The following is a 14821-nucleotide window of genomic DNA, read 5'->3' as shown; positions in this document are numbered from 1 at the left end:
CATACTAGGAAAGAAAACATGTTACCTACAGTCTAATAATACACAGTGAGAGTGTGGAAGTTTTTCTTGGCCACATAGATTTTTTTTTTTAATTTCAGGATGGAGACCTGCATACGGTATTTACAACATGTGGGTATCCCTTTTTGGAGCTGTTTTGTGCTGTGCAGTCATGTTTGTCATCAACTGGTGGGCAGCTGTCATCACCTATGTCATTGAGTTCTTCCTCTATATCTATGTGACTTACAAGAAGCCAGGTAAGATAAGATGGATTGTATTGCAGGGGGTTTCCTAAGAACTCTCTAACTATCCATTCACTCAACAGATGTTTATTTGGCAGCCTCTATGTGTTTAGGTGTGCCATGTGTATGGTGGATATTAATAATATAATGTAATATGATACAATAGTTAAACTCGTTGAGCACCTTAAATGTACTCATTTAATCCTCACAACAGTGCTGTATATTAGATACTATTAGTCCCATTTTACAGATGAAGTAACTGGAGTTCAAAGAGATGACCACTCGCAGAGGTAACCGTCAGGATGGTATGGAGCCGATATTTTAACTAGAGTGTGTATGATACCAAACCCCACAAGCTGTCCACTATATCACCTTCTAAAGTCCTGATAAACAAGATATAGTCCCTGTCCTCAAGAAGCAGTCTTACACATAAGCAGTTAACTATACTACAATATAGCAAGCACCGTGAGAGTGACATGAACAAGTTACTGAGAAAAAGAGAAGAAATGACTAACTGTGAGTAGAGATGTACAAGAAAACTTTCCTGGGCTTCCCTGGTGGTGCAGCGGTTAAGAATCCGCCTGCCGATGCAGGTGACACGGGTTTGAGCCCTGGTCTGGGAAGATCCCACAGGCCACAGAGCAACTAAGTCCGTATACCAAAACTACTGAGCCTGTGCTCTAGAGCCCACAAGCCACAACTACTGAGCCTGTGAGCCACAACTACTGAGCCCATGAGCCACAACTATGGAAGCCCGTGCACCTAGAGCCCGTGCTCCGCAACGAGAAGCCACCACAATGAGAAGCCTGCGCACTGCAACGAAGAGCAGCCCCCGCTTGCCACAACTAGAGAAAGCCCACGTGCAGCAATGAAGACTCAACATAGCCAAAATAATAATAATAATAATAAATTTATAAAAGGAAAGAAAACTTCCCTGGTTCATGGCTTTTGTTCCCAGGGTCAAGCACTCAGTAGGCACTTATAAATATTTGTTGAATGAACATATAAGCTACTTTAAAAAAAAAAAGGCAAGAGACTAGGATTGGTTAATCAGATAGAGCCAGGGAAGGTTATTCTAGGCAGAAGAAAAAGTGTGAGTGAAGTTAGGAAACATGCAAGTATGTGGCATATTTAGGAAGCTCCAAGGCCCTTAGCATGATGGTGTCCTTGGGTGCTGAGGAGAAGGGGCCTGAAGGTAAGCCTGGAAGGGTAGGTTGGGCCAGATAAACTTGTGTCATGCTAAAGAATCTGGAGCAGCAAGAAGCTGCCACAGATCATTCAGTTGGATCTGAACTTTGGATGTTACCTCTAGAACCAGTGAGAAGGATGGATTGAAGCTGGGAGAGGCTAGAGATTAAGGAGTGCAGTATTCAGAGGTCCAGTCTCAGGGGCCAGACAGGCCCTGAGCCATCCTCACACTCTCCTTACCATTAATCCACAAGTAAAATAGAGAAGGTAGTAACTACTTTGGAGGGTGTGCTTTTGTTGCTTTTCTTTATCACTTTATCAATTTTTAACATCAGGTATAACTTATGTATGGTAATATTAACCCCCTTTAGATGTACAGTCCGTAAGTTGTAACAAACTTACCCCGTCTTGTAACCAACACAATCAAGATAGAGGACATTTCCGTCACCACTAAAAGATTCTGCACAATCTCTTCCCCCAACTTAGCCCCTAGCAACAACTTTTCTGATTTCTGTTCCTATAGCTTTGTCTTTTCCGGAGTATTATGCAGAACCATATAAATAGTGTGTAGCCTTTGTGTATGATTTCTTTCACTTAACATGAGGTTTTTAGATTCATCCATGTTGTTGCAGGTAAAAGTAGTTTGTTCCTTTTTGTTGTTGAGTAGTATTCCATTGTATGACTATATCTCAAATTTTTAAAAAATGTATTCACCTTTGATGGACCTTTGGGTTGTTTCCAGCTTGGGGTGATTATACCTAAAACTGCTATAAACATTCACACACAGGGCTTTACGTGGACATATGTTTTCATTTCTCTAGGAGTGGAATTTATGATTATATAATAAGTGTACACATAACTTTATAAGAAACTGCCAAACTGTTTTCCAAAGTAGCAGTATCATTTTCCATTCCTAACAGCAGTGAATGGAAGTCCTAGTTGCTCTGCATCCTTGGCAGCACTTATTACTGTCAGTTGATTTTTTTAAAAAAACATTCTAATTGGTGTGGTTTGGTCTGCATTTTCCCGATGACTAATGATATCAAACATCTTATTTGCCATCCACATATCTTCTTTTTTCAAGTGTCTGTTTAAATCTTTTGCCCATTTTTTGAGTTGTTTTCTTACTATTCAGTTGTAAGACCTCTTTATATATTCTAGATGCAAATCCTTTAGCAGTACATGTTTTGCAAATGTTTTCTGCAGGTCTGTGACTTGTTTTTTCATTTTCCTTACAGTTTTTTTTGAAGAGCATTCTTAATTCTTATAAAGTCTAATTTATCATGTTTTTCTTTTATGGTTGGGCTTTTTGCTTCTAATCTATCTTTCCCTAATCCAAGGTTACAAACTTCTTCCGAAAGTTTTAATGCTTTAAATTTTTAATTTATGTCTCATCCATTTTGAGTTAATTTTTGTATATGATGTGAGGAATGGCTCAAGGCTGATTTTTTTGCATATAAATATCCAATTGATTAATATGGTTTTTAAAAGACTGAAATAACCTAAGGTATGCTAAATGCCCAGTGCATAGTCAACACAATCAATATTAATCTTCTTTATCTCCAGATAATTACATCTCATCATTTTCCTGGCTATTCTGAGCAAGACTGGGGAGATGGCTCTGTCTGCCATCTGGGATGAATCTGTACATTCCCATCAGGGACTTATAAAATTTAGAGGATCCATCTAATATTTAATTTTTTAAATTTAAGTCAGGACATGGCAGTGCTTACCTCCCTTATTATGAAGATTAGGTCCTAAAAAATCAAATTAAAATGCTTGCTAAAGATTGACCCTCTTCATGGACATCTGGAAGTAAGAATTCCCAAGCTATTCAGTTTTATTGTTCAAATATAAAGATTGCTGCACACTGTCTATGTAAGCAGAAATGCCTCTTTTCTTTTCAGTTTAAGAATTTGTGAAGACCTCTTGAATTTATTCAGGGGCTGACCATTTTCCCAAATCTATCTGCCTGCAATGTGGTTATAACACAGCCTACCCCACCGAGTAAGGTTTCTTAGGCTGCAGCTCTGAAGTCTGATCCTTAGCTGGAGAGAGAGGTCTCACTTCTAAGAATTCACAAAGTGTTCATAGAAGGACACTGCTCTTTCTAGGAAATACTACATACATTATGTTTTCTCTTATTTGGGGGTTCGTCACGGCTGACATAGCCAAGGAAAATCATAGAAGGGAATGGCTTCTAAAAATATTCACAGTATATACAGAGGGAAGCTGGGTGCTTTTTTGCCAGATTTCTCCTTCGTCCACAGATGTGAACTGGGGCTCCTCCACGCAGGCTCTTTCCTACGTGAGTGCTTTAGACAATGCTCTGGAACTAACTACAGTGGAAGACCATGTGAAAAATTTCAGGTAAAACTGGCTTCTCAGGCATCCTGGTGTCATTTCACATTAGAAGTAGCTTTCCTCTATGGGAGACCAATGCACTAGTTACACGCTTTATAGATATATTCTAAGATAGGCAGTCTTACAAAACTGCCACATTTTCATGACAGCACCTGCTTCTTTTCTTCTACTCTGAGTTATGCCCACCCCCAGCTATAATCTCTCATAGTGCTGGCTGTCACCTTCCATGAACAGATAGATAGGGGATCTCAGTGACATGATTTCAGAGAGATGTCCCCAAATCCCTACACACATTAATCATTGTTGCTGTCTCCATTTAGCTTAAGGCTTTGTGGCTTACTGAATTCCCTTAGGAGAAGTTACACTGTAAGTTCTTCATTAGTTATATATTATTTTGAATGGAACCTCAAACCACAAGCTTTGAAAGGAGGGTGAAGGAAAATAACATGAAAATACTGGTTGGAGAAGGACAGGTTGTATTGGGGATTTGGGAAAGGGTATTGTCCAGAGGGAAAAGACAGGGGGAACCCAAGACTACCTTTTCCTTACTTTACATTTTTACTGTCACTAACTAAACTATGAATACAAAGATGGCAAAATTCACAGGAAGTCGTGATTCAAGACTTCCAGTGAGAAACCCAAGAAATAGGAGAGCAGTTGTGCCATTTTGCCAAGCCTTCTGTACCAGCCCATTCCATTGGGGGGCGGTTCTGGGCTCACAGGCTTCTTGCCATGGCCAGTTCTCACATCTTCTCTTCTCCACTTCCAGGCCCCAGTGCATTGTCTTAACAGGGGGACCCATGACAAGACCTGCTCTCTTGGATATAACTCACGCCTTTACCAAGAACAGTGGCCTTTGCATCTGCTGTGAAGTCTTTGTGGTAAGAGTCACTTCATCCCCTGAAGGTGCTTTTTCCTCCCTGCTCACTTGTGTTCTTTTAGATGAGCCTAACAGGTACACACAGTGATAGGAGAATGGCAAGGCCTTTTGGACAAGGACGCTTTTCCTTGATTCATATAGCAAGGACTAGCAAGGGCCCATGATCCTGAATTTAAATGAGTGGATAAAATGTGTTTCAGATTTCACAAGAGACCAACTAAAAGTGATAAATATTTCTAAATGATGGCCTTTGAGCCAAGAAAAAGAGAATTGGCTCAGAAATAAAATGAAAATATTTGGGGTGATAACTGTCCCCAGAAATATGAAAGGACAGAATGAGCCAGAGAGCACTATTATATAGATTAACTGATGAGGAGAGAGCCAGACAGAATGGCCTTAAATGAGAGCATGTAGAATTTAGATTGAATATTTGGATAAACTTGATGACACTACAGATATCTAGGGAGTTAAACCAAGTTTTCCATGCCTTAGATAAATATTCAGAGCTGAATGAGTTCCTTTTTTGTTCAGGAAGTATATGGTAGACTAATGATAACTTATTCATGGTTTTCCCAGGAGGTATTCAAAGTAGATAAACATTTAACCATAATTATTGACCAATCACCAATCTATAAAATTATAACAACATAATAAGTCTAAATTCTCCAAACCAGCTACTTCTACTTGTATTCGCACAGTGTGCTCACGTGCTCTCTCTGTGTGTGTGTGTGTCTCCCTGTTTCTCTCTGTCTCTCATGCACACATACCACTCAAAGTCCTCAACAGTGCCAGTGTATTATTATCGTACTTACCTATTCCTCAAAGTATTTTCCTATTTTCCAGTTTTTCTTATTTCAATCTACATAACAGTCTAGTGAGGCAGAGAGAAAAGATGCCCTGTTCTCACTATACTGATTAGAAAAGCGAGATTCAGGAAAATTAAATTATGCACAGGGTCACATGACAAGAAAGTGGCAGAGCCAGCATATCGGTCCAAGTCACCCAATTGTGCTCTGTGTTACAGCATGAGGAGAAAGCCTTAGCAGACTTGTATCCCTGAGAGTGCTGTTAGAATCAGATACCACTCCCTAAACTTCCAATACTTGCCAGGGAATAGGGCTGTCAGGAAGCTGTGTAACCCCGGGGCCAGCCGACTGTGCAATGATGCAGGGGTTAATTCACCACATGTCATCATGACCAGCACTTAAGCATCTTTTTACACTTGGCAATACTCTAAATGCAATATGAAGAAAGATGGTCATATTCTCTTTCCTCTAAGTGCTTATATGATAGTAACTCAAACAATAAAACTCAAGGTAATCATACCGTAGCGGGTAGAGGGAATCCTACTGACTACATAAGATTGACAGGTTAAGTAATGACCAACAGTGACTCCAGAGGATTTTTAAAAATCTTATCAAGCACCCTTCTCTCATCTTTGGTGCCCTGGATTAATGGATTTCATTTTGGCCAATAAAATACAGGAGCCAGTTTTGATGGAATAAGCAGTTTGGGGGGTTTTTCTTCTCTAGCAATTTAGAGAAAACTTAGTTTAGCAGGCAATAAAATATCTTTAGGACAGGAGAAATGAACTTGGAGTATAAACAGTCATATATTAGCAAGGGAGAAAAGGTCTTTTTATAGAGAGGAGATATTACTTTAAATTAACCCTTTGCTGCTTTAACAATAATAAAACAGTATGATTCTGGAATATCATTTCATGTGAAATAGGTACTTAGGTCTGTATCTCTAATGGCCCTGGTTGTTTGACATGTATATTGGACCACTTTATACATCACTGTGCTGGTCCCTCTGAGTAAGGCCCAAGAGCCTTGCTCCCAGGTGCTGAGGTTCTCTTGGGGACAGAAAATAGTTACTGTATCACTTAATGACTTTCCAGTTAGCTACTCTCCCTGAGCTCCTGGGGCTGCAGATGCTGTCGGCATTTTTCAACTCCATGCTCAGTTGTCAATCATCTTTGCAAAGAAACAGATGGAAGGGGATGCAGTGGAAGTTGACCTACCATTAAATTTTTTTTCCCAAAAGCATAGTGGTTGGTGGTTAGGCCAACCTTGTGGCAAAGGTTAAACGGTAACAATGATGTTGAGAGATAACAATTTAATTTTTAACTCTAGGAAGCTCACACTCATGGACTTTTGAGACACACAGTCAAGTTCTGAATCACTGTTCTGCCACCTATTAGCTGTGAGTCCCTTGGGTCCATAATTTAGTCTCCCTATGCCTCAGTTTTCTCAGGTATAAAATGGGCATAATAATAATGATGATGGTGATGATATGATGATGATAGCACCTACGTTTGTTACAGAGTTGTGAGAAATCTGTAAGATAAGCTTTCTAGTAGTCAGCTCAGTGTCTGTCAAATAGTAAATGCTCAATTAATTTTAGTTGTTACTGTTGATATTGTTATTATTATGGTATATTTTCGATATACCATGGTTAACATTTTCATTCTGAAAATATATCCCCTTCAACAGAAACCTAAAACACCCTCTCTTAGAGAAACCAGGTCCAACTTTGGATCTTGGACTCTTAGGTATCCAATGGCTTGATCAGGATAGAATAGTGAGATACGCACTCCCACCCAAATAATCACTGGACAGCAGGCTCTGTGCTCCATCCCTCTGGTGACCTCCAGTTACTTGAAGTGCTGACATGAACTGCCATACACTACAAGGAAGAAGCAAGCCTCAGAGCTCACTGGCATTTCGATGCTGGTGGGTAGACAGAAAACATATGCCCCCAGCTGCCATTTCCTGCAAAGAGGCATTTTTTTTTTTTTTTTTTTTTTTTGCGGTACGCGGGCCTCTCACTGTTGTGGCCTCTCCCGTTGTGGAGCACAGGCTCCGGATGCGCAGGCCCAGCGGCCATGGCTCACGGGCCCAGCTGCTCTGTGGCATGTGGGATCTTCCCAGACTGGGGCACGAACCCATGTCCCCTGCATCGGCAGGCGGACTCTCAACCACTGCGCCACCAGGGAAGCCCCAAAGAGGCATTTTTAAAGGACTAGACATTGTAGCCCTAGAAGCTGCTGAAGGTGAAATTAAGAATTATTCTTGGGCTTCCCTGGTGGCGCAGTGGTTGAGAGTCCGCCTGCTGATGCAGGGGACATGGGTTCGTGCCCTGGTCCGGGAAGATCCCACATGCCGCGGAGCTGCTAGGCCCGTGAGCCATGGCCGCTGAGCCTGCGCGTCCGGAGCCTGTGCTCCGCAACGGGAGAGGCCACAACAGTGAGAGGCCCACGTACAGAAAATTTAAAAAAATAAAAAATAAATTATTCTTTTGCTGGGCCCCAAGCCCACACTGTAGCCTTCCAACTATTCAACTAACACTTACACTCACCCATCACAGCCTCTTCCTACCTCTTGCCTTATTCTACTAAGCCTAAAGATTTCAAATGAGGGACCCCTCATCAGGACAAATTGGGGGACACTTTTTAAGGAATCCAGCTTGGTAACTTAAAATAGTGTCTATTCTTCTCCTGTAAATTACCTTATCATAAGTCAGTGATATACTTATATCCCAGGAGCCTTTATATTCAACACGTAAGTAATTTTCGTTTTCTTGTGTGCCTCACTCCTCTCACCATACGAAGACCAGGAGTCGGATTCCACCTTCTAGCACCCCCCCTCCTCGTATTTCTGAGCATAGCCAAGTTCCGTGGGTTCAGCAACAGGCAAATATTAAGTCAAGTGGTAGATCTCCACCAATTCTACCCTATGTACCGTGGCTTAAAAAACACTGCCTTTCTTTGTCAGTTAGCTTCCTGACTTATTCATAGTAGCTGGAGAGATAGTAAAACCAACCATTGCAGATTACTTAGTTTGCACCTATGTACCCTTAATTCTCTGGGTACACTACATTCAGTTCTAAAAGTATTACACTGTCAGCTCATCAAGTGAAAAGGCATCGTGCTTCAGCAGTCACTCACTCATGTACTTCTCAGTTTTGCATTTAGAGGAAGGTTGTTGTTTTTTTTAATTAAAACAAATATACTTTAAAGACAGAAAGGTGGCCCAGTTGTTCTGGGATTTAAAATGCCAACCAGATAAAGTCATTATTGTCAGAAAATGCAACACTTACTTCTTTTCTAAATTTTGTCTTAAAACTGCAAAAGGCTTTCAAGTTTACAGTGGCATCTTTTATTAAGTACACCGTGTTGTGTTGGCTGAAAAATAAAGATTTTGTTCTTTAGATTGCTTCTATTTTTTATTTTGAAGCGTTAAGAAAAATATTAGGTTGAATCATGTGAAATTTACATTTTTGGATGTCAAAAGCTGTTGAATATTGGCAATTTCGTATGATGAAACTATAGTCAATAAAACAACACTCATATTCTACTTCTCCTAATTAACAACAGTTAGCATTTTTCTTAGATGCTTCCACTCACTTTTTAAATGAAATAAACCATTGCACATCAAGCTAAAGTCCCCTTTACAGCTGCTCAGCCCCAGGGATCTCTCTGTCTCCAAAGGCAATGTTATCTGAGTTTGACTGATTTTCTTCTAGTCATTTCACCTATGTGTACCAAGATGTAGATCTATTTTGATTAATGTTTTCCTACTCATTAATATTCTTTAAACCTTGATTGTCCTGTTCTCCCCTCTCACTGTAAAGAAGAAAAGGAATAACTTTTGACCAGCTTCCTCATATAGATCCCCTTTTAACAAGATATCACCCTGTTACCCTTTCTCTCTCTTTTTCTTTTTGGAAAATTTACAAAATATCTTAATAAAACCTAAAACTCTCTTTGAATTTGAAGAATCTCTTAAGAAAATTAGAAAATTCAGGTATGACAACCAACTTTTAACTCTACGGCTTACGGAGGAGGGCAGTTCAAGCACAGATAACCCAGGGAAAATTAAAATTTCCATCTTTTTTTCTATCATCATCCTTCTTTTAATCTCAACTTTCACCTCCATCTAGAAGAAAATGCTTTTTTTAGATGAATTTATTCTTTTATAGTCATTAAGTCTCTGTCATGATGTTAATAAAATAATGACATGACAAAACATGGGAAGAATGAAGTGACCTATGACTGGGTGCTAGGATGCATGGTGAGATGAAATATGCACCAAATCAGAAAAGGAAAAATTTTCTTTCCCACAGTTCCAACCAGAGAGGCAAGGAAAGCAAAGACAGAGCAATAAGACTCTTAATGTTTTAAAATATAAGAGTTGGAAGGAACACTGCATTTGGCCCAAATTCCTCTATTTGATCCCGATAATATTGGAAATCCTTTGCAAATTCTTTTTCATAATATTCATTTATTTGAAGTAGTGTCACATCAGTTCCTTCTCCAGACTAAATAATTAGAATTCCTTTACCCCTTTCTCAATCGATGTCAAAGTTATAATATATACAAAAATGTTAGAGCTTCTTTGTTCAAATCCTGGATTAATTTATATACTCATATTTTGGATCCTAACTGAGCTAATCTCTATAATATTTTAATTGGGTGGTTAAATTCATTTTTGTGACTATGACGTATTTGAATGTTGAATAATTATATTCCAGTGTGTCTTCCCTTTCTGTTAGTTTGCTTTTTCCATACTACATTTGTATTGTAGCCTTGCCTCACATTAATAAGTTTGCTACAAGGATATTATAATTGCTTTTAGCCAAGAGAGATTCTACGTGAAATATTTTTATGACTTCTCAATATGGCAAATTTAGGCATTAAAGTAAATCTCTCTGTCACAATTAATGTTTAATTTGGATTTCTGTAATACTAATAGATATATATTAGACTATATTTATTTAAATAAATGCCAGTTTCCCCAGGGGTTCAAAGTCATTGTGGTATAATTCAATATACTCATAGTCTGATACCTTTCCTAGTTGTTGGTTATTCTTCTATGTCATGGCTGTTGTTACCATTCAGCTTCGTTGAATAAAATATCTCTTCTTTCTTTTGCAATTGATGGTGTCTAGGATGACCAAGAAGGACTAGTGGTTGAAATGCATTGACAGATAGAACCCTGAGCAAAATCTGATCTATAATGACATATGTTTCCTCAGGCTAGGTCTTCTGGTTTAATAACTATCCTTCCTATGCCTTTACCTTCTCCATCTTCATTGGAGATTCTTATTTTTTAACTGTAATGTAAGTTGTCCAAACTGTTTTGATATGTTGGTAAGTTCTAGAAAATATTCTGGTAAAAATAAGTACAAAAAAGAATCTGACCCAATTTAAATAGAATGTTAAAATGGAAGTGAACCCAGAGAATACTAGTGTTGTATAATAGACATATAATATGTGCCACAAATGTAATTTGAAATTTTCTAGTAGCCAATTAAAAAAAGTAAAAAGAAACAGGTAAATGCAATGCATCCAGATTATCATTTTAATATACAATCAGTATAAAAGTATTAATGAGATATTTCACATTCTTTTTTTCATACTAAGGCTTCAAAGTCCAGGGTATGTTTTACATTTCCAGTACCTCTCTGTATGGACTAGCCACATTTCAAATACTCAATATCAACATGTGCATAAGGGCTAATCATACTGGACATTGATGGCCTAGATAATTTTCTTATTCTTCTAAATGTAGAGCCCACATTGAGAGAAAACAAATGGCATACCCAGGGTATCAGCTAGACAGTGCCAAGAGCCAGATCTAAACGCTACACTCTAGCTCCCAGTTGAGCACTCTTTCAGCTCTGTTGTAGAACAGACACAGTGGTGGAATAAGGTCTGGGACTTCAACAAGACTGTGAACACTCTTTTATTATAATAAAAATCAACTTTGGATGAGCACTTACTACATTCCAGACATCATACTAGGTAGTGAATCATGACTGCTTGAGATGACCTTGCAGGATAGCTATTTGATCCCTGTTTCCAGAATAACTTATCAAAGCTCAGACATCATTAACTACCTCCAAAGTGGCCAAACTTAGAACCCAGTTCTGTCTGACCACAAAACCTGATATCTTTTTCATACACACCATGCCCTTTCTCTCCAATCCAAGACCCTCTAAGACTACATCTCCAAGCATGACCTGAGGACGAGCAGCATCTGTGTCATCTGGGAGTCTGTTAGAAATGTAGAATCTTAAGCCCCATTCCAGTCCTGCTCACTGCCTTTTACCAAGATCTGAGTTGGTTAGTAAGAAATCTAAGACAATTCAGTAAAATACCAAATCTCTCTATGAATTGAAAGAATTTCCCAGGAAAATAGTAGATTTGTACCTTTGTCAGGCACATGGTAGATAATCAGAAATACCTTTGGGATTGATTTGAAACACACAAAGAATAGCGCTACCTTGGACATTTAAGGAAGAAGAAACAGGAACAGAAATTTTAATTAAAATGAGTTTCCAGAACTCAAATCTTGAAATTATAAAATGCTTCATCTACCGCCGCAACACCTGCCTCCTTCTCTCTTAATCTGTTCTTCCTATGCCATAGGTATGTGAATCTCTAATCCCACCAACTTCATTGAGTAGTGGGAAATGTTAATTCGAATAGGAGTATGTCAACATTACACAGGGAAAAGTGGTACAAAGGTGTCTTCACCATACACAAAAAGCAATGAATGGGCCTAACAGAATTGTCAAGATGTGGTAGTTCCTGCCAGGATTTGCAACTCACCATATTTTGGCTCCTAAGAGTGCTGTCGCATTTCTTGAAACTGGGCTCTAGCTGAGATTTCCTTGGTGTTCCTAAATGTGGCTCTCGCTATTGAGTCAAAGGTTGATTGTGAATTTATCCTGAACTTCTTCAATCACATTTTCAGCATTTTCCTCATGTGCCATGATGCCCTCAGCTCTTTCTTTCGACATGAGGCAGTTAATTAAGTAGGTGCTAATACATCTAGGCATTCTGCATAGAAATTGAAAAATGTGAGCAACCCAGGTCCTCTCCAGAAGGTTGAATTTCTGTGAATCCTGTTTAGTGAGGTGTTTCCCCCTCTTTCCCATTTCTTAACTCAGTGGGGGCATTGCTGGCTATTTTTGTCCTTTAGAAAACAACAGCAGTGTGATGTATAATAGCAGGGCTTCTAACCAATATTTGATTGTGTCATACAGGGACCGCGCAAGCTGTGTGTTAAAGAGATGAACAGTGGCATGGCAAAAAAGCAGGCCTGGCTTATAAAAAACAAAATCAAGGCTTTTTATGCAGCAGTGGCAGCATATTGTTTCAGGGATGGTGTCCGAAGTCTCCTTCAGGTAAGGCTGGCATTGAGGGAATGAGTACAGAGGCAAAAGACAATTAGCATTCCATTTTAATGAAGCTCCCAAATGGAATGGCTCCAGTTAGGCAGACTAGCATCAGAGATCAATGCAGATGGTTAAGGAATTCATTTTGAATTCCTGGGGACAGGCAAAGCTAAAACAGAAGCAGAGAGGTTCTATTACAATGAACTATGAGTGATTCACTGGAAATGGAAAATGAGGTTGCCTTTGGCCAACAGCATATATTCTGTCCCCATACTTATTGAAATGCAAATTTGTTCCGATCGCTGACGACATTCAAGATCCTATTAAAACTTCAAACTATTTTTACATCTCATACTGAATACAGCAATGCTCAAGTCAGGCATTCTTTTCCTTTTTTCTTTTGCAAATGGTGTGAGGGCAGCTGCAAGACTGGACTAAATAAATTCCTGGTGATCCCGGGCATAAAATCTCCCTCTCCTCCTAAATTATTTCCAGAATGTTAAATAAAATGTAATAATATCTGTGGTTCAACACTAAAGCCCACAGTCCTTCCATCTTTTCTCCCTTATTCTTTCCTTTTTCCTCACCTTCTATAATAAATATATAGAGTCTTTCCTTAGTTCTGATTTTCATAATTTAGAGTGCCAGGGAATCCTAAAACAATCCAAGAGAAACTCAGAATTATAGGGCTTGGCTTTCTAATAATTTGGGCTTTAGTATGGTTGGAAAAACCTGATTCTACATATACTAAATGATGTATTTAGCTTTTAGAATTGCCACCTACAGGAGTGTCAAAATTCAGGATTGCTTCCAGGTAATTCTGATGGCTTATACAGGCAAGAAAGAAAACATGTTGATTAAATTGTAATATTTTGGAGAGTAAGAGTATTTGATGCATTTCTGTCTGCAGAGACACCATTTCTGAAAGATCCAGTACCCCCATGAGTCTCTTTTCATCTGTTTTTAATTTGATAAACCACAGAAATAGGTGTCATTGCAAGATGCTGATTTTTCTTTCAGTAGAGTTACTTTTCAGTAGCTCTTTGGTTAAATACGTTGGGAAGGTTACACATTTAATGTAAAATTATCATGTAAGATTAGTAAAATAATAAATTTCAACTAGGAATGAGAGGACAGACACAAAAGAAGAAGAGGGAGTGAAAGGACATTGGTATGGAAAACAATTCGTATGCTAATCCAGAAGAAATTGTAAAAAATTTCGACAGTGCATAAAGCTTGTTCACCTGAATTTCTTCAAAGAAAAATGGTGGAGCACAGAGGGGTCATGACCAAAAGGGCAGGACAGAGTGGCATTAAAGGGAAGCACTGACAACTACAGCATTTTGAATAAAGAAATTATGGTATGAATGACCACATCCCTAAATTGTAGTCATGGAAAAGACTACATCCATACTGCCGTGCACCTGCCAGGGGCCAGAGGACAGCTCTAAGAGGAGTTGTTCTGCTACCTGTACATTTCTAAGGGCAATACACCAAATGTGGTGGAGGCAAAGTTTATTTCAGGAACCCTCCATCAATGCCTATCTCTTTCCACTTGCTACTGTCCCCTCTAAAATACCCGCCTCTGATCATTTGTTTCACTCTTCCCATAACCCAGAATATCCTTCCTTCACTTCCACTGCTCTCCTTACCTTTACTTGGCAACATCTAACCAACCTGCAAGATCCAAAACAAATGCCACCTCTCCCATGAAACCATTCATGAATTCTTAGCTGGAATTCAAATTTTCTTCCTTTATGCTTCCATATGATTTTCTACTGCATTTGTACTTGAATTATAGTTATTATATATCTCATCATCTCAACTTTATTCTAAGCTCCTTCAGTCCAAAGAATATGCCTCACTACTCTCTCACAGCACCTAACACAGCACTTTGCAATTAATAGGTGCTCAGTAATATTGCCGGATTAAATTTAATTAACTGGAAGCCGTATTCTGTCAT

At 38.9% G+C, this 14821-nt stretch overlaps 1 protein-coding gene and 1 long non-coding RNA gene across 4 annotated transcripts in view; one reads left to right on the top strand and one right to left on the bottom strand.

Moving 5' to 3' along the window:
* The window catches only part of LOC308613494, an 84925-nt gene that overhangs the window by 12990 nt on the left and 57114 nt on the right, over positions 1–14821 (bottom strand). The window lies entirely within an intron of this gene.
* SLC12A1 (solute carrier family 12 member 1) overlaps positions 1–14821 on the top strand; it is a gene marked incomplete at its 5' end in the record, with an annotated part of 91309 nt that overhangs the window by 46965 nt on the left and 29523 nt on the right. For all 3 annotated transcript variants that reach the window (XM_081227092.1, XM_081227091.1, XM_081227093.1), the window contains 4 exons: positions 99–254; positions 3698–3797; positions 4561–4672; positions 12727–12867. In XM_081227092.1, the coding sequence (XP_081083218.1) occupies positions 99–254; positions 3698–3797; positions 4561–4672; positions 12727–12867 (509 nt within the window). The remainder of the gene's footprint in view (positions 1–98; positions 255–3697; positions 3798–4560; positions 4673–12726; positions 12868–14821) is intronic.

Source organism: Mesoplodon bidens (assembly GCF_964165515.1).
Source record: "Mesoplodon bidens genome assembly, chromosome: 3".
NCBI lineage: Eukaryota > Metazoa > Chordata > Mammalia > Artiodactyla > Ziphiidae > Mesoplodon > Mesoplodon bidens.
The sequence above is the reverse complement of the archived record's forward strand: the minus strand, read 5'-3'. Positions and strand labels throughout refer to the sequence as shown.